We start from the raw sequence: 21,400 nt of genomic DNA, 5'->3' as shown, positions 1-21,400 counted from the left end.
CACACACACACACACACACACACACACACACACAAACAAACAAACTAAATATCATTCATCTTTCATCATTTTATAAATAAAAGTGTTTCAAAAAAATTCTTTCATTCTACCATTTAGTTCGGTGCTAAGGTTGGTGATGATGTGGGGGAGAGGGGCGGGGGGCAAGGGGGAGGAGTATAGGGGAATATTACCTAATGTCTAATTACACTCTGTGATAAAGGTCGGGAACCACTGTCCTACATCCTTACGTATCTCAAGCAACAGTACTGCACTGCCACCGTTTGCAGAACAGTGCTCATCCGTGCCTCTAGGAAGTGTTTACAACACGTCAAGGTACTGCCGCGGGCAGAAAGATTATCACATCTGTCCCCGAGAGAATACGTGCGGGGACAGCTCGGACATCGACTCCACCTTACTGCTAATATCCGGGACGTGAAGGGCCAGTTAAACAGCTGTGGAACAGCTTGCCTCAGGGGACAGCACAACAACAAGTTTGTTTGTGTGGCCATCTTCGTAAAAATGAAATTACTTACGATTTGCTGATCTGCGTTTCCTCACATCTGGTCTGGAGGTTGCACTAGCACTTTTATCACTGTTCTATATTCACATCTTTGTGTTTTCGCCATCCACACACTGTTCACCATGTTTCTCACTCTTTTTTGTGGTGGATTACCGTTCTACTGTCACTCGATACAACTATTTCGTCGTGCACTTCTTTTCACAGCGTAAATATTGCGACTCCATTAGGTGTTTCATCGTCTTTGGTATGTTTACCTATTTGTTGCCAACCTAACAAAGTATGTTCATTGCTAACCTCTGTTTATACCGTGTGTGTGTGTGTGTGTGTGTGTGTGTGTGTGTGTGTGTGTGTGTGTGTGTGTGTGAGTGAGTGAGTGAGTGAGTGAGTGAGAGAGAGGGGGGATAGAGCCTTTTTTTATTTATTTTTTGGGGGGATGGGTGGGTGGGGTGGCTTTTGTACTAGCTGTTAGCGAGTGGCTCTATCCCCCCCCCCCCCTCTCTCTCTCTCTCATTAGCAAAGAACATATACTTCGTTAGGTTGGCAACAAATAGGTAAACATACCAAAGACGATGAAACACGTAATGGAGTCGCAATATTTACATTGTGAAAAGAAGTGTACGACGAAATAGTTGTATCGAGTGACAGAAGAATGATAATCCACCACAAAAAAGAGTGACAAACATGGTGAACAGTGTGTGGATGGCGAAAACACAAAGATGTGAATATAGAACAGTGATAAAAGTGCTAGTGCGACCTCCAGACCAGATGTGAGGAAATGCAAATCAGCAAATCTGAAGTAATTTCATTTTTACAGAAAATCGCGAAGTGAACTGTTTGATAATGTATAACTAACGAAACTGTATCGTTATAGATCCCACTGATGATGCCTTAAAACAGGTGAAGGCGAAGCACATATGGGATAAATAAAATAACTAGCAGCAGGAAAAGGCAGTTTGATTTGCAAAACCAGGATACAACTGCTTTATGACAACGTTCCTGATCGAATCAGTGAATGCCTGAGGGGCTTTCGAATGAGACAAGCTGTACGTTAACGTACAGAGTCAAACTTTGCCAGCTGCCTTTAAAGCGTACTGGTGGCAGATTACGACTAGTGCTAATTTACTTGATCTGATTGGTACGGTCATTACTTATAGATTATGACTGATTATTGGGTTCACAGTGCTACATTCTTTGTAAATTTGCTCGGGTAATGCAATCCACAAAACGACACAGAGTACCCAGTCGACCTAGAAGTTTCACTTTTTCCTCAGGCAATGAATTTTAAACTAATTCTGTTGCTTTCGTGATAGTTGGTTGGTTGGTTTGGGGAAGGAGACCAGACAGCGTGGTCATCGGTCTCATCGGATTAGGGAAGGATTGGGAAGGAAGTCGGCCGTGCCCTTTCAGAGGAACCATCCCGGCATTTGCCTGGAGTGATTTAGGGAAATCACGAAAAACCTAAATCAGGATGGCCGGACGCGGGATTGAACCGTCGTCCTCCCGAATGCGAGTCCAGTGTCTAACCACTGCGCCACCCCGCTCGGTGCTTTTGTGATGAAAATTTCAATTTTGTCATATGACAACATGCTCCTTTCTGAAACTTCCTGGCAGATTAAACTGTGTGCCGGACTGAGACTAAAACTCGGGACCTTTGGTAGAGCACTTGTCCGTGAAAAGCAAAGATCCCGAGTTCGAGTCTCGGTCTGGCACACAGTTTTAATCTGCCAGGAAGTTTCAAAATCAGCGCACACTCTGCTGCAAAGTGAAAATTTCATTATGCTCCTCTTTAGTCAAATTTATTGGAATGAGCGAAAGTAAAAAAATTCGAATTACAGCACCAGTACTCAATATATCCTCTTTCCCGGCACGAATGAAAATCAAAGAAACAGTGGGATTCTCAGGAACCGTATAATGATGTAATTCATTTTCACAAATATTTTCAACAGTTCAGACCACAGAACAATTATTTATACGGAAGAAAAAGTACAACGAAATACTCACTTGTTCGTACTGGCTCTGTAGATCAGCTTTCGCCTGCAAAATACTTTGGATCAATTTTGAAGAAATTTCTTCAAGGCTTTCTTCTTTAACACCTGTAAAAACAAACAAGGATCTTTAATTCCACCAGAAGTACAGGTAACACAGTCACAAGAGACATCTGCGAGATGTTTTGTTCACTGCTACAAACGAAGGGATCACTTTCGGCCGGCTCTCTTCCGACACGTGAAACAGTTGCACAAATGCGGGACCTTATTAATTGTATTGTATAATATTGTGGATTAGATCACACAGAACTGATAAGTATATCTTAACCATTCAGACATTAAAACTGTGAGAGACACAATTTATATCAAATGAGGCTCTTCAACAGTACATCAATAAATTATTTTTATTTGTGAACATAAAAAAAGTAGTGACAGAGAACATTTGTCCCGACAACATTCTCGAAATTTACTACACTGCGGAGGCCCAGTTCTGTCGGTCATCAGAATGCTGGATGTGCTGCTACGACCGACCTCCAGAATCCATCTTTTTTAGCTCAAAGTTAATTACTATCAAAATCTTATCTAAAATTTTTGTGTGGCTACGTGGGTCTTGACTAATCACTCATTTTGAATAGGTCGCAGAAGAAGCCTCGCACGTACTGTGACGCTCGATATATTGTGGCAGTCTTAGACCGAGATTCAGTCCGTGAGTTATTAAAAATAAGTCAAAATTGACGTAGCTGTACCGAGTAAAACACTTCAATGAAACAGATGTGCCCACTGCTGCTCTCTGGTAGTAATTAATTCACACACTGTGCTTCATAAATCCCATGGGGGCAGCCTTTAGGGCTTTTAAACAAGTCAAGCTTTACATTAACATGATGAAGCAAACTCTGCCAGCAGCCTAAGAATACTAACAGGTTACAACTAGCACTAAATTACTCAAACCGATTATTATGAGAATTACTTCTACAGTATTTAAAATATGTATCGCACAGTGTCAAACTTGTCAGTGCACTACTTTCCTGGAGAATTGAGCAAAACTAAGTGAGGTTGTATTATTTATAAGAAATGCCTTTAATAAATTAGTGTCAAAATTGCTAAATGGACCTACATAATTGGGTTTATTTTGTTTAGTGGAGATGCTGAGTCGAAATAGGCACAACAAAAAGGTTCACACAATTGTAGCTTTCGGCCATTAAGGCCTTTGTCAGCAGTAGACACACACGCACGCACGCCTGCAGTCTCAGAGAACTGAAACGACACTACGAGCAGCAGCACCAGTGCACGGTGGGAGAGGAGACTGGGAACACGTAAGGGGGAGGCTGGGGTGGGGAGGGGGAGGGGTAGTATGGTGGGAGTAGTGGACAGTCAAGTGTTGCAGTTTAGACGGAGGGCAAGAGAGAAGGTGCGGAGGGGGCTGGGGTAAGTAGCGGAAAGGAGAGAAATAACAGAAATTAAAAGACTGGGTGTGGCGGTGAAGTGACGGCTGTGTAGTGCTGGAATGAGAACAGGGAGGGGGCTGGACGGGTGAGGACAGTGACTGACGAAGGTTGAGGCCAGGAGGGTTACGGGAACGTAGGTTGTATTGCAGGGAAAGTTCTCACCCGTGCAGTTCATAAAAGCTGGTGTCGGTGGGAAGGATCGCTATGGCACAGGCTGTGAAGCAGTCACTGAGATGAGGGATATCATGTTTGGCAGCGTGTTCAGCAACAGGGTGGTCCACTTGTTTCTCAGCCACAGTTTGTCGGTGGCCGTTCGTTCATATGGACAGACAGCTTGTCGGTTGTCATGCTTACATAGACTGCAGAACAGTGGTTGCAGCTTAGCTTGTAAATCACATGACTGGTTTCACAGGTAGCCCTGCCTTTGATGGGATAGGTGATGTTAGTGACCGGACTGGAGTAGGTGGTGGTGGGAGGATGTATGGGACAGGTCTCACATCTAGGTCTACTACAGTGGTATGAGCCACGAGGTAAGGGATTGTGGGTTGTGTAGGGAGGGACGAGTATATGATGTAGGTTCGGTGGACGGCGGAATACCACGGCAGGAGGGTTGGGAAGGATATGCGCAGGACATTTATCATTTCGGGGCAAGATGAGAGGTAATCGAAACCCTGGCGGAGAATATAATTCCGTTGCTCCAGTCCCAGATGGTACTGAGTTACGAGGAGAATGCTCTTCTGTGACCAGACTGTGGGACTTTGGGAGGTGGTGGAAGACTGGACCACCTAGAGGAATCCTTCCTAAAAACCCAGAATCCTAAACCCCTCACCTGGTTCAGATTCACTGATGACATCTTTGCTATCTGGATTGAAGGTGAGGACACCTTATTCACATTCCTCTAGAACCTCAACAACTTCTCCCCCATTTTCTTCACCAGGTCCTACTCAACCCAACAAGCCACTTTCCTAGATGTTGACCTCCACCTCAGAGATGGCTACATCAGTACCTCCGTCCACATCAAACTAACCACCAGCAATACCTCCAGTTCAACAGCTGCCACCCATTCCATACCAAGAAATCCCTTCCGTACAGTTTAGCCACCCGTGGTTGTCACCTCTGCAGTGACGAGCACTCTCTCTCAAAATATACTGAGGGTCTCACTGAAGCCTACACTGACCGTAATTATCCTCCCTTCCTTGCACGAAAACAAATCTCCCGTGCCTGATCTTTCCAGTCTCTCACCCTTTTGCATAGTCCCACAGTCCGGCCACAGACAAGCATTCCCCTCGTAGCTCAGTACCACCCAGGACTGGAGCATCCGAATTACATCCTCTGCCAGGGTTTCGATTACCTCTCGTCGTGCCCTGAAATGAGAAATGTCCTGCCCACTACCCTTCCCACCCCGCCTACCGTGGCATTCCGCCGTCCACCGAACCTACACAATATACTTGTCCATCCTTACACAACCCACAATCCCTTACCTCGTGGCTCATACCCCTGTAGTAGACCTAGATGCAAGACCTGTCCCATACACCCTCCTATCGCCACCTACTCCATTCCGGTCACTATCACCACCTATCCCCTCAAAGGCAGGGCTATGTGATTTACAAGCTAAGCTGCAACCTCTGTGCTGCATTCTATGTAGGCATGACAACCAACAAGTTGTCTGTCCGTATGAATGGCCACCGACAAACTGTGGCTGAGAAACAAGTGGACCACCCTGTTGCTGAACACGCTGCCAAACATGATATCCCTCATCTCATCTCAGTGACTGCTTCACAGCCTGTGCCATACAGATCCTTTTCTGAATTGTGCAGGTGGGAACGTTCCCTGCAATACATCCTACGTTCCAATAACCCTCCTGGCCTCAACCTTCGTCAGTCACTGTCCTCATACATCCAGCCCCATCCCTGTTCCCATTCCAGCACTACACAGCCGTCATTTCACCACCACACCCAGTCTTTTAATTTCGTTTTATTTCTCTCCTTTCCGCTACTTACCTTCTCCCCCCTCTGCACCTTCTCTCCTGCCCTCTGCCTAAACTGCAACACTTTACTGTCCGCCACTCCCACCACACTATCACCCCCCTTCCCTTCCCCAGCCACCTCCTTACCCCTTCCCAGTCACCTCTCCCATCTGCACTGGTGCTGTTGTTTGCAGTATGGACTCAGCTCTCTGAGACTGCAGACGGGTCTGCTAGTTGTGTTTGCACGAGTGTGTTTGTGGGTGTGTGGATGTATGTCTACTGCTGACAAAGGCCTTTATGGCCGAAAGCTAAAATGGTGTGAATCTTTTTGTTGTGCCTATCGCGACTCGGCATCTCCGCTATATGGTGAACAGCAACCTTCCTTCTCTGGTAATGTTACATTCCATCCTGGATTTTCCATTGTTTGGTTTATTTCGTTTGTTGGAGTCACCAAGGTAGAACAGAGGAAACCAGTGTGGTACACTTCCTCTGTTACGGTTCTGATTAGTGCCACCTCAAAGCCACAGGACAAGATGCCGCTCAAACTGTCTGTGTTGCTGATAATTACTGTACATTACTCAAGGAACAGGAAATGTAGTAACTGGTTGGAATGTTTTGAGATACTGAAATCAATTAGTCTATCTCCTTCTGCCAAACTGTAAAGCTAAAAGCAATAGATTTTATTATGTCAAAAAGTTTATGTTCATTGTGTGTGATTAGTTGTGAAGAACGTAAGAATATAACTGGATAGATAAAAAATCTAGTCGCCAAGCGGCGGCATAACACACATGTAAAAGACAGTTGTAATTGGCAAGCTTTTGGAGCCAGTGGCTCCTTCTTCAGGCAGAAGCATTGAAGGGGTAGGAACAGGGGTGAAAGAAAAGGACTGGAGAGTCCCCTTCAACCCTTCTGCCTGAAGAAGGAGCCACTGGCTCCAAAAGCTTGCCAATTACAACCGTGTTCTGCTGACGATTGGTGAGCAGATTTTCTATCTATCTAGTTATATTATTTTGTCAATAAGTGATCGTTTTTGAAGAATATAATAAAGTTGATTCGCAAGATGTGTTTCAAAGTTTAAGAATTTATCAACAAAAAGGACTGGAAGATAATTAATGAACATATCTGCAGAAGTGATTTTACATCAACTCACGTAACTAGTGAATTAATTTTGCAGTCATTAAATGTTAACCAAATATAGAAACTGAATTATCTGAGTAATAGATTATTACCTATTTAATTTTATGAAGCTAGAGGTAAACCCATAATCAATAAATAAAATTTAAGATCTTGTTGTTCTTGTTGTTGTTGTTGTTGTTGTGGTGGTGGTGGTGGTGGTGGTGGTCACCAGTGCTAATTAACTCAAGAATGACGCACACTGCTGAATTTTTTCCTTAAGTAGTCTTCAGTCCAGAGACTGGTTTGATGCAGCCTTCCACGCTACTCTATCTTGTGCAAGTTTCTTCATCTCCCAGTACCTACTGCAACCTACATCCTTCTGAATCTGTTTAGTGTATTCATCTCTTGGTCTCCCTCTACGATTTTTACCCTCCACGCTGCCCTCCAGTACTAAATTGGTGATCCCTTGACGCCTCAGAACATGTCCTACCAACCGATCCCTTCTTCTAGTCGAGTTGTGCCACAAACTTCTCTTCTCCCCAATCCTCTTCAATACTTCTGCATTAGTTATGCGATCTACCCAACTAATCTTAAGCATTTTTCTGTAGCACCACATTTCAAAAGCTTCTATTCTCTCCTTGTCCAAACTATTTATCATCCACGTTTCACTTCCATACATGGCTACACTCCATACAAATACTTTCAGAAACGACTTCCTGACACTTGAATCTATACTCGATGTTAACAAATTTCTCCCCTTCAGAAACACTTTCATTGCAAGTGCCAGTCTACATTTTATATCCTCTCTACTTCGACCATCATCAGTTATTTTGCTCCCCAAATAGCAAAACTCATTTACTACTTTAAGCATCTCATTTCCTAATCTAATTCCCTCAGCATCGCCCGATTTAATTCAACTACAGTCTATTATCCTCGTTTTGCTTTAGTTGGTGTTCATCTTATATCCTCCTTTCAAGACACTGTTCATTCCATTCAGCTGCTCTTCCAGGTCCTTTGCTGTCTCTGACAGAATTTCAATTTCATCGGTGAACCTCAAAGTTTTTATTTCTTCTTCATGGATTTTAATTCGTACTCCAAATTTTTCTTTCGTTTCCTTTACTGCTTGCTCAATATACAGATTGAATAAAATCGGGGAGAGGCTACAACCCTGTCTCACTCCCTTCCCAACCACTGCTTCCCTTTCATGCCCCTCGACTCTTATAACTGCCATCTGGTTTCTGTACAAATTGTAAATAACCTGTCGCTCCCTGTATTTTACCCTGCCACATTCAGAATTTGAAAGAGAGTATTTCAGTCAACATTGTCAAAAGCTTTCTCTAAGTCTACAAATGCTAGATACATAGGTTTGCCTTTCCTTAATCTATTTTCTAAGATAAGTCTTAGGGTCAATATTGCCTCACGTGTTCCAATATTTCTACGGAATCCAAATTGATATTCCATTCATCTATAAAGAATTCGCGATAAGTGTTTTGCAGCCGTGGCTTATTAAACTGATAGTTCGGTAATTTTCACATCTGTCAACACCTGCTTTCTTTGGGATTGGAATTATTATATTCTTCTTGAAGTCTGAGGGTATTTCGCCTGTCTCATACATCTTGCTCACCAGATGATAGAGTTTTGTCAGGGCTGGCTCTCCCAAGGCCTTCAGTAGTTCTAATGGAATTTTGTCTGCTACCGGGGCCTTGTTTGGACTCAGGTCTTTCAGTGCTCAGTCAAACTCTTCACGCAGTATCGTATCTCCCATTTCATCTTCGTCTACATCCTCTTCCATTTCCATAATATTGTCCTCAAGAATAATGCCTTTGTATAGATCCTCTAAATACTCCTTCCACCTTTCTGCTTTTCCTTCTTTGCTTAGAGCTGGTTTTCCATCTGAGCTCTTGATATTCATGCAAGTGGTTCTATTTTCTCCAAAGGTCTCTTTAATTTTCCTGTAGGCAGTATCTATCTTACCCCTAGTGAGATAAGCCTCTACATCCTTACATTTGTCCTCTAGCCATCCCTGCTTAGCCATTTTCCATTTCCTGTCGATCTCATTTTTGTGACATTTGCATTCCTTTTTGCCTGCTTCATTTACTGCCTTTTTTTTATTTTTCCTTTCATCAATTAAATTCAATATCTCTTCTGTTACCCAATTACGGCTGTAGTTTCTCCTTGCTTTCAGCAATTTGCAGTACCAGCACAGCAAGGCCGTTTTGATTAGTGTTACAAGGCCAGATTAGTCAATCATCCACACTGTTGCCACAATGCTGCAGTACCAATGAGGCCTAGGTCACCACTGACATGTTTTCTTGAGTTTTGTTATTTGGGAAGAAGAAAACTGACAGTATGCAAAGCAGGGAGGATATGAAATGAAGACTGGAAATGGCAATAAAAGCTTTTTTCCAGATATATGTCTCAAGTATAGCCTTGTGTAAAACTGAAACACATGATGAACAGTTTAGACAAAAAAAGAATAGAAGCTTTTGAAATATGGTGCTACAGAAGAATGCTGAAGCTTAGCTGGCTGGATCACATAACTAATGAGGTGGTACTGAATACAATTGGTGAGAAACAAAATTTGTGGCACAATCTGACTGGAAGAAGGGATTGGTTGGTAGGACACATTCTGGGACATCCAGGGATTGTCAGTGTAGTACTAGAGGGATGTGGACCAGGGGGGAAAGGGGGGGGGGGGGGGTAAAAATCATAGAGGGAGAACAAGAGATGAATACTGTAAGCAGATTCAGAAAGATGTGGCCTGCATAGCTATTTGGATATGAAGAGGCTTGCACAGGATAGAGAAGCGTGGAGAGCTGCATCAAACCAGTCTCAGGACTGAAGACCACTACCTCTACCACAACAACAACAACAACGACAATGACGAAATAGCTTATTAATGATATCAACAAAACTATACTAGTAGTCACTGCATGATCCACAGGCAAGAACTTACTGGGAAAAAACCAGTGATACGAATGATGTCATAAAAATCATTAACTTCATAAAAATGGTCATTAAATAACCATTTTTCAAAATACTGTGTAAGGTCATCTCTTCTTTTACATACCGAGGTCAGACAGTTATCTCGAGGAAAGTATAACCTGTATTTTTAGATCAGAGATGAGGTATATGCTTTCTTTCTAGAATAAAATTTCAATTATTTTAGGCAGCAAGCACCTGAAACGATGTCGACGATCAGTTTGTGGGGTGCTCAAGTGTACAGTATCACCACCCGTACAAATTCCCAAACGTTACTCAGTCCAATCACGCCACTTTTACGAATGATTACGAAATGATGAGGACGACACAGGCATCCAGTCCCCGCAAGGAGAAAATCCCTATCCCAAACGGGAATCGAACTCGGGACCCCGTGATCCAGAGACAGCAACCCCAGCCCCTCAACCACGAGCTGTGGACGTGAGCACCAGAAATCCCACACTGCAGGAAGAGTAAAAATCTAGGGCCAAACCACACCGTGATATACCAATAATACAAGGGGTGTTCAATAAGGAATACAATTTTTTTTTGTTTTTCCTGAAAGCAGGTCGGTTTTATTCAAGATTCCAACACACCTTGTTATTCCCCAACCTTTCAGCTACAAAACCCTATTTTTCATCATAATCTCCATTCGATGCAACAGCCTGATGCCACAATATTGGGAGGGTCCGTATGCTGACACAGTACACCACTACTGGTCAACATGGAAGTAAATGTCTTGCCACATCAATAATCTTCCCATCATCCAGGTACTGCTCCCCACAGAACGCGTCCTACATCAGGCGATACAGGTGGAAGTCGGAAGCCGCTACAGTGGACAGTGGACGAAGAAGAACACCCGAAAAAGTTTTGTGAGCACCTCTCAGGTGCGTGGTCTTACGTGAGGCCTCGCACTGTCACGGAGAAGGAAAAGTTTGTTCGCATTTTTGTGCCGAAATTGTTTCATCAATTTCCTGAGGGTAGCACGAGAGACTTCAGAGCCGATCAATGCACCTCGAGGAAGGACATCAAACACCATTACCCCGTCAGAGTCCCACAAGACGGTCACTGTGACGTTAACAGCCGAGGGTGCGACTTTGAACTTTTCCTCGTGGAAGCAAGGTGGTGTGGCAAAACTCCGTGGCACAACTCAGTGTATTGCCATTTTGTTTTCAGTTCGAAGTGAGGAACCCGTTCGTCGCACGTGACGACGTTCGACAGAAAACTGTAACGGTCGGCCTCGTAATGCACAAGCAATTCCACACAGACGGTCTTTTGTCGCTCTTTAGGGTTCTGTTAGGTGGCGCAGAACTCACTGGGCAGCCATCTTCGAGTATCCCAACTGGTGGACAATTGAGTCAGCACTACCGACAGAAATATCCAGTCGAGCAGCGAGGTCTGCGGATCTCGTCGAAGGAGAGCGTCCGCACGTACCGCCACTGCAGTAGTCGCAGCTGTGTGCGGCTAAAAACCTCACTGCTACGACGACAGGTGCCCTGCCAGACAACTTTGCACTTTTATTCACTGTCGGGTCTCCGTGGACATTCTGCGATGCTCCGGTTTCCCACTGAAAGAGAGTCAATGACAGCTCTCTGCTCAGAATGCACCTCCATTACAGACAGTATTTCGAATGCTACTTATAGTGCCACAACCTACTGAAACTTCGTGAAACTATAAAGGCCGAAGCGAGAATATTCCACGATGTTTCACAACAAATTCAAATTTTTTTCCAGCAAAATTGGCCTGGGAAAAACAATGAATGGTGCAATTCATTGCCATAATACTAGAAGTCAAACTTATTTCCATACAACCAATGCATTTTATATTCTGGTTCAAAAGACCGTAACAGACATCACGCAGGGAAATTAAAATCTCAGACATCCAAAATCGAAGTAAAAAATACCTCATTAACCACTACTCCGACAACTATCAGAATGTCTAGACTCTGAGATTTAAACTGCACACCACTTTAATATACATACCGTGTAGATGTCGACCTATCCCGTATACAGACTGCCGATAGTGGTCTGTGTAAAGTGGCAGAAATCTTTTATAATATTAGATAAAGAGCTCAGTAGAGGACAAGCAGTTTCTTTCCTCCTAAAATCTCCAAGATTTCTCACGGTTTACAGAAGCTCGAAATTCAGTGCAGACTTTAATTCGACACGCTTTTAATAGCTTCCATAGTGAAACTCGTCTGAAAATCTGGCAGAAAATCCAGAGAGATTCTGGTCGTATGTAAAGTAGACGAGTGGCAACATATAATCGATACCTTCACCGTGCAACAGCAATGGTAATGTTAATGACAACAGCGCCACTAAAGTGATGTTGCTAAGCACTGTTTTCTGAAATTTCTTCAAAAAAAGAAGATGCAGTAAGTATTCCAGAATTCAAATCATGAACAGCAGCTGGTCTGAGTAACTCAGAAGCAGACATCAGGGATGTACAAAATCCCCTTCCAGTCCGCCCGGCCCTCTCTCTGCCTCCACCATTAAAGCACTCCGAGCTGCCGTAACGGATACACTGTACTGAAGCACAGTGGTTAAAGCAGGCCAATTTGGGTTTCTGGTAGCCCAGCAAGCTTCACGGGACTTGTTCAGCCTACTGCAACTGCCAACTGATTGCGCTATCAATTGAACGTGATTAGCCAGTTACAGCTTTGCGTACGTACTTTCTCTACAGCTCATTTATTGTAACTGTAGCAGTAGTCGAATGAACAAACCAATTAAAGGAGAGGGAAAATTAAGAATTGGAGAATATATACCGGTTGCAAAACAGAGCCCAAGTCCACGAGAGGAAAAGTTTTTGTGTGTTTATGAGGAAGTTTCATATAAACAGGTACGTGTCTCACAATGCAAACTGTCTACAAAGTTACTAAACACTAATTCCCGAACCTCGGGCGTATTACATTGTGTTTGTAAATTTGATGAGTAGTTTCCTCACTCCCTAAATGTTTTGAAAGAGGACAGAGACTTTTAGTGGCTGACACAGTGATGTGGACCGGGCAAATTCTAGGTGGGCAAAATATTTATAAATGAGTATTTGCCTAGGAATTTGTTCAAAGTAGTTTCAAATGGCCAATATCTGGGCATCTATAAAGAAAAACTTTCTGAAGTTTTTACTGCTAGAAGGCGTAACTTACAGTTAAAACAGGGGTTGGGCAATACTCCCGATATTAATAATTACTAAATGTTTACATTTAAACCTTTGTATATCATTCTATGCCTTTATTATTAAGCATGGAAAGAAAGACGAGAAGACGAGAGAACCGTATAATTTTTTTACTACCATTTCAACTTGCTGTACCAAGAAAAGGTGCGCGTTGCTGACAGCTGCTTAACGCGCGCGCACACACACACACACACACACACACACACACACACTGTAGTGCCCCCAGAATTTTATGAAAGTCTGGAGACACTTGTGTTCCAGCCGTTTTGAACATGCATTAGTTTAAAGCAGGGCGTGTGGTGTCACAAGGCTTAGGCCTGTCCCACCCCTCATTAAATCGACCAAGGCTTATATGAATAATTGTAAGACCAGTTATTATTATTATGTTCTTTAACTTTGTTTTTGGGTTTTCAGAAATACTGTGGGAAGAAAGTTTATTTATGTTGCAGATAACGTGGAAGACGTCGCCCGACGATCACCACGAAAGTTCGACGTAGCGGCAAGTGGGCGAGAAATAAAACGAATGCTGCAAACTACTGCGAGCCACGGAAGAGCCCGGGCCGCGAGGGCGTCAAGCTTCCCAGGTCGTTGTCGGACAACGTCAAAGGAAGAGATATTCTGCTTTCTCTTTGTAAACAGATCGATCGAGTCTCGAAAGGTTCGTGTAAAAAGTATAGGCTGGTGACACATTAGGTGGGACCCGATGCCTGCAATACTTCCACAGTTATTAAAAAGTTGTTAAACGGCAAAACCAATAGTTCATCATTTTTACAGATAAAAAGTAGTAAAGATATAGGAAAGGAAGAGTTGCGGGTCAGAACGAAAAGTAATACATCGCTCAGCAACAAAGGAGGATGTAAACAGCAGGCATTACGTGGTGAAAACAAATCAACTGATAAAATAGTAAGTCTGTAATTAGGCATAAAGCCACGTAACACTGCAGGCGCAAGGATGAGCACGAGATACTGCACCCATTTATTGTTTGCGCAGGCGAAACTGGAAGGGAGATAATTTGTCGGCACTGGCAAGTGTTCAGCGCGACCTGCCAAGAATAAGCAGATACGGCCCGGAAGCACCGTGGCCGGCTGCAAAGAGTAATGTAGCATTGTTTTGTTAAAAAACAAATTGAGAGACTTGAAATAGTGACTGTTTACTAGATGTTGAACTGCTGTCGAGAGTACGTGGACGGGACGTGGATAGTCAGCCACGATAAAAACTTATGTATTAATTGTGTTGAAAAATGTATAATTAAATGATTCTGGGTGCCCGGTAATGTATGGGCTTACGTCATAAAGTTTAGTTGTTGTTTTTTTTGTACAAAGTGGAAATAAATATGTCCTGGTGCATTGAATGATATTCCAAGAGTAGCGTATTTTTTAAATAAGGGAGGGGGAGAGAGAGAGAGAGAGAGAGAGAGAGAGAGAGAGAGAGAGAGAAAATTTCCCCTTCCTAGCAGTGAAATCTTCGGAGAAGCATCCGGTGCTAGCGGAAGAAATCGGCGCTGCAAGAAATCAGAACTAGCATTCTTCAACAAGAAGTCAGTCCACGAAAACACTTAAGCTGTATAGAGAGAGCTTAACATTACACCGGGCCACCGTAACACACACACACACACACACACACACACACACACACACACACAAACCATGCTGAATAGCTGTGTAGTGATAAGCCAGTGTGTAAAAACACTGTCCATGGGGCAGTGCTTTGTCATTTAACGCACTTCATAATGCTAAACGGTTTTCAGTGGGGGAAAAAACCAGCTTTTTTTTTTTGTCAGAAACAGTGACATTTGAGTCAGACTATAGTTTTCTGTTCTGCTCCTTTCTTTATCTACTTTCATATGACTGCACAGCTCTGAACATAAAATGAAAACAATAACATAAAAAAGATTTAGTGACAAAGAATCGATGCCAGGGACACTGAAATCATTTGATTTCAATACTAGTCAATTTCTAGAGACTTGGCGATTCTTGGAATTGGAATCAACAAATGGCACATCCCTAATTAAAAACACTATGGATAAAAAAAATTTTACTCTACTTCCAATTATTCTAAGTAAATATTAGTACTATTGCTGTAACTGCAAATAGCAGATGAAATTTTGAGTGACTGTCTGATAATTTTAGGTAATTCATGCAATTCTGCACGTTATTTGGTTAACTGGAAGTGGCAACACTGGTCTGACCATCTGAAAGTCATTTACGTCTATGTGTTGAGTGAGAAGCAACATAACCTTGTCTTTGTGTTATTTAAAGTTTTATAAACAATAGGCTATTGAACAATTGCAAGATGGTTAAGAAAAGGGACATGTTTTGAATTTTTAAATTTAAAAGGAAAAGGAGTTTCTTGTAAATATTGTTTTAAGCAATACAAATAGTCACATTCTGTCAAAATGGAAAAGCTTATCAAAAAGTGTTTCAAGTGCCCTTAGGAGTTGAAAAAACTGCTTACATAGGTATAGTGATTAAGAAACATATTCAAAGGAAAAGCCTTCATAAATCCTTGTTGGTTGAAGTGGTAGATTTCAACAAGTCAGGACCAGGACCAAGTTCAGCAGGATCATTCAAAGCAAGTTGGTCTAGTCAGCTACTTCCACAAACCATTTCATCCTCAATTCCATAGAGAATCTCTTCCTATGTTGACCTCATGTATACTAAAAGCAAATATTTAAAATACACAAACCTTAGGTAGCTAGGGTAGGGGTTTTGTACCTCTACGGCCTATCCGTCTTCCTGGTAGATTTTTGTTGAGATATGCCCTAACACGATTTTGGTAGTGGGCTGGGACACCATCTTGTTGAAAGTAAGCTCTTCCATCTCCATACAAGTCTTGGATGGCAGGTAAAATGGATGTCTGCAGCTTCTGAAGATACACCTCACTGGTAACTGTGCCGTCGAAGAAGAGTGGCCCAATAAAGCCCCAGTAAGACAACCCACACCACACATTTACTCCTGGAAAATTCACGGGTTTGTCTACATGGACGCTCGAATTTTCGGTGGCCCAGTAGATGCAATTGTGGTGATTTACTGTACCATTGAGTTTGAACTGTGCCTCACCAGACCACACAATCATCTCTGCAAACTCTTTATTGTTGCGCACCATGTTAGTAAACCACTCGCAGTACTCCATTCTACAATCTGGCTCGTCCTCGTTCATTGCGTGTAGCAATCGTGGGATGGAGCACTTCCACTTTGCTGTCTTCAAAATTCGCCCAACACTTGAGCGACTCACTAGTTTCACCGGCACACTGTCTCACAGACTTCTGTGGTGAGCAAGAGAATTGTTGTAACACACGATGGGAGTTAGCTGGACTTGTTACTGTTACAGGTCGTCCAGATTGTTGTTTGTGTACATCTTTAACACAGCCTTCGGTTTCAAATTTTGTCTCGAATGCGACAAATCGTTTAACATGTCGGTGGTTCTGTTTGATACTCATTTCGCCATTGCCGTTGAACCTCATCAATGTTTTCGTACGTAAAATACCACTTCAAAGCTGACTTCCTTTCATCGAATGTAAGCCTTGCGCCAGCCATGTTTACTCTAGTAACTAGGTGCAACTATGAACAAAACACTGACTATCTGGCGACTGTCATCTGACAAAACAAAACAACGCAATACAACGCTTGTGTGGTGATTGCCGGAACTACAAACTATTACACTACCAAAGATGAGACAACTCTGTCAATTAGTTTGCCAGTTATGGACTTTTAAACAGTGGATACATTTTTTTGGACCCCCCTGTATAATAATTTTCAATTAATATTGCAAGCTAACCATCATGTATTTTTTTATCTGAGATCCTCACAAATAATGTTGACCCTGAGGTATTTTTACCTTCATTTTCAGACAGCTGTAATTTTTTACTATAATTCTTTTTTTGGGATGGTGAAAAGGCAAGATTTTTAGCAACTTGTATGATTTTTAACTGTGTGCTTTGTTTTAGCTTGGGACATTTGTTTAGTGTTATAGATGCGGAGTCAAAACCTCACCAAATCCGTATTCATCAGAGGATATCCCTAGTCCGTGGCAGAACATACACTCTAGATACATTTTTTTCAAAAGAATCAAACCTAGCTTCCAGTTACCTCCAAGAAGATATCTACTATCCTCTACCTACTTAGATGCACAGTACACAGAAATGAAAGGTCATATAAATAAGCAAGAATCTTCGTCTGCAGTGTGATGGCTCAGGAAATCTCAAAAATTAATCCATTACTAATTTCATAGTATCAAAGCCTGAACCACTTTTTTCTTTTGAGTTTGTACTGACTAAAAGCACCAGCCACAATGTTGAGTACATTGCTCAGCTCATCACAAATGTTTTGGAGAAGTATGGACCAGAAAAGTTTCTGGTGGTGATAGGCGACAATGCTACAAAAATGCAAGCTGTACTAGACATGGTAAAGGATAAATTCCATCACATTGTTAAACTTGGGTGCCTAGCTCACCTATTCAACTTGTTGCGCTCAGGTATTTTAGGCTGTCAAACAATCAAAATTTCATAGCAAATGCAGTAAAGGTTGTAAAAACAGTAAAACATACCCACTTTTGATGAGCAGTGTTCAATGAAATATCAACTGAAAAGAAAAATTCAAAGATAGTAGTTCACTGAAATTTCCAGGAAAGAAAAGATGGGAGTGTGCTGACGTACACCTTCACCAGCACACCAGTCGGCACTTGCAAATATTGCGCCACTGCAGACAGACCTTTCTCACTCTCTCAATCTCGCTATCTCCGTACCACAGCACGTCGCATCGGGACTCAGTTTGCACTGCACTTCGATACGTCACACTGTGCTCTAGTCTACCACAGTGACAGTCGTCACCTCGCACCTCAGCTAACTGTGAGGAAATGTTATGTCACCGTATACAGTTGTGATACGGACACTGACAAGATTCGAGACTTAGTACACGTTAATCGATTTTCTGTTAACCGCAGAACTTCGGACTGGGCCTCGTCAAAGTTAAGTACTCAATTGATTTCTGTAATAAAGTGTATTTTAACCGTGTGTGCATTTTGTGTTGCAGTGAGAGGAAACCAGGCTCCCACCTATTATACCAGCCTCCCCTCACCCAGCCAGGTACCGTAAAATATCACACGAGGGCACAGCCACAAGAAGTGGTGACGAGTCCGATCGACAAGTTTTGTTCGCTTTTCACGTGTTCGAGGTTGCCGCAGGGGAGCTGTCGTTACAGTGATTCTCTTTGCTCATTTGTTCTTGTTGTTGCACGTATTACAGGAGGGGAGCTGCAGAAATAAACTATTTCTCTTTTCAGAGGCTTTGCAATTTGCTTTTCTATTTGTCTTTTCATATTTCGCTGTAATTTGTTGATGTTAGAATAGCTACCCCCGTGTTTTGCTCAATTCAGAAACTCTTCCCTACATCGTCTCCCAACACACTCCTACGACCATGCAGTACGTTCATTAAGTCAGTATTACAAACAGCAGATTCAGATCGTGGCAGCCAGATTTCAGTTCTTTCGCGTTAAAACACAGCTGGAACAGACGTACCATCAGTAGTATACCGACTTACACGGTATCACTGGGAAATGTAAATTCGAGTGTAGTCGTGCCAATTTTTATAGTGATATGATACGTGACGCAATCACTTACAATGTCCCTGGCAGCAGAATTAGAGAAGAGATTCTCAAGTACTCAGATCCTTTGCTCCATCAAGTGTTCCAAATATTTGAGTGATTCGATTCTGGCGCCATAGCCGCAAATAAATTTGATCGGGTCCCAGTTTGTCGGGTCAAGTCGCCTGTCACCCGTGTCTGCCCCACTCGGCAGCCACGGTGAGCACGCACACAGATGCACAGACAGCCTAGTAAACAAGTAGCCAGGCCTGTAAATCTAGTGAAGTGTTGCCCTCGCTGTTTTGCTCACAATAAGTGGCAAGATTGCAAACTGTGCAACACGTCACGTTAATAGTGTGGAGAGTCGAGCCGTGTGCGGGCAGTTTGCTCGCAGTGGAAGAAGAGTGCCAATTCTGCTCGCTCTCGCGACAACAGCTCTTGTGCACATTATGTGACTGCAGTGTTTTCAAAACTGGCTACAGGTTTTAGCAGTAATGCAGCTAAGGTTGTGCCCTCATCTATTTATTTATTTATTTATTTATTTTATTTATCCATCCGCTGACAATAAATATTGTATGGATGTTGTCAAGGGTACATGTAAGCCATTTCAAAGAAATGGGACACAAACAATATATATGTAAAAAAGTACAAAACAAAATAATACAATGAAGTTAATAATAATACAATGAAATTAATATAGCCAATATACATCCCTGCTTGTTATTTTAAATGCATAGTCTGTTTTTCATAAGGCTTTAGTTTTGTCCTCCCTAAACGGCAAGTCCTTATATACACAACACTGCTTAAGTATATATTTACATCACACAACAGCTGTCCTATAAGTATGTAAATGTATTGAATGATTAGGTAATGAATGATTAGGTACAGATAGAGTATTTTCCATTTTGCCTTTATAAATATTATTAGAAAAAATTTATTGACCTACATAGTCATTTACAGAACAAAAACATTGTTCTACTATAAATTTTTTAAATTCTGTTTTAAATTTGTCATCATCTTCTAACTGCCCGATGTCGACTGGCAGTGCGCTGTACAGTTTTGCACCGATATGGCTCACACGCCTTTGTGTATTAGTTCTTTTTGATTGCCGAGTATGGAGTGCTGCGCTATTACGGGTATTGTAGTTATGAAAGTCGGCATTTGTCTGAAAATCTGCGATGTGGGTCCTGACGTACAATACACATTTGTATATGTATAATGATGGTATAGTAAGTATTCTAAGCTTTTCGAATATGGGTTTGCAGTGTGTCTGTGGATGACTGAGTTATTCGGATGGCCCTCTTCTGCAACAAAAAAATTTGTTTTAGCGCCCTGTTGTGGAACCCCAAAATATTATTCTGTATGTGGCAAGAGATTGAAAATAGCCGAAATATGCCATTGTGGCACCCTCTGAGGTACAAACATTTGTAATAATTCTGAGGGAAAAACAGGCTGAATTAAGTTTCTGTGAAAGTTTTATTACGTGGTCATTAAAATTTAACTTTTCATCCACATGAATCCCCAGCAATTTTGTGGATGTCACTCTGTCTAAGGCTTTGTCACCCCACACCAGATCGAGATTTACATTTTGACATCTTTTCCCAAACTGCATATAATTTTTTTTATTTACATTCAATGTCAACCTGTTTGCATCGGCATGTAAAACACCTATTACTTCATCGTAGGAGAGTATGTCGGGAAACGACAAAGGGGAGAGTTTTTTAACAGAGCCGAACACAGGGGTTCCCACGACAGACGGGGAATAATGAGATTTCACAGTATCTCAAATTTGATGGACTTGACAGTGGGCCTGGAACTGGGTGAGATATCTGAGCCATTCCTCTTCTTTTTCGTCAAAGTGCCAAAATGGTGGAATGTGTCCGGTGGCACTTGTCAGATCGGATGGTCGGTCAATGCAGCTTGTGTGGCAAGCAATTGTCATGCAGTAGACAGCAATACGTGACACCGTATTGACAAACTATTTGTAGCCCTACAAATTGTTGGCCGTTGTGTTGACTTTCAATTGGTCAATTGGACACAGGTGCTTTTGTAACCTCGTTTAATCGTGCCACGTACGAGCAGTTAGGCCCGCCACACCTGTCAAAGTCTAGCACGTACCTCACTGCACACGGCAGACAGGAAAGCCCGGTACTTTGACAGTGTAGTTTGCCTGCCACTTACAAATCTCACACTAGGGCAGTGAAATTTACTGTGTTGCAATCAAAAGACAGTGAAAATATTTTTGGCTTAGATTCGTTTGAATTGTTCGGCCTCAGCATCCGAGGCAATGTACTTTTAGTGACTGCTTTTAGTTCAAAAGACAGTGGAGTTAGTTTGCTTAACAGTTATGTGCACGACCTATATTTTTTGCACATTTACATACCCTGGGTCCAACGAACCTGTTATGTCTAATTCGAGAATTTAAATAAAAAAAGTATTTTGTGGATATTAACATGCACAGATATTTTGTTTTAAGGTTTATCATAATATAAGACAGCTGTGATTATTTTTAGCACTTTTATTAAATTAAAATGAGTACATTTTTAATCCTGTATAATTTTCATTAAATACATAATAAAAACTGAAACAGAAACCACCAGTATTATCACAAACTGTTCTCAGATTGGGTGTTATGTATT

At 42.1% G+C, this 21,400-nt stretch overlaps 1 protein-coding gene across 5 annotated transcripts in view; it reads right to left on the bottom strand.

Annotated features, from left to right (window-relative positions):
• LOC126109590 (protein spindle-F) overlaps positions 1-21,400 on the bottom strand; it is a 146,907-nt gene that overhangs the window by 67,346 nt on the left and 58,161 nt on the right. For all 5 annotated transcript variants that reach the window (XM_049914627.1, XM_049914626.1, XM_049914629.1 and 2 more), the window contains one exon: positions 2,522-2,613. In XM_049914627.1, the coding sequence (XP_049770584.1) occupies positions 2,522-2,613 (92 nt within the window). The remainder of the gene's footprint in view (positions 1-2,521; positions 2,614-21,400) is intronic.

This window comes from Schistocerca cancellata, chromosome 12, assembly GCF_023864275.1.
Source record: "Schistocerca cancellata isolate TAMUIC-IGC-003103 chromosome 12, iqSchCanc2.1, whole genome shotgun sequence".
NCBI lineage: Eukaryota > Metazoa > Arthropoda > Insecta > Orthoptera > Acrididae > Schistocerca > Schistocerca cancellata.
The sequence above is the reverse complement of the archived record's forward strand: the minus strand, read 5'-3'. Positions and strand labels throughout refer to the sequence as shown.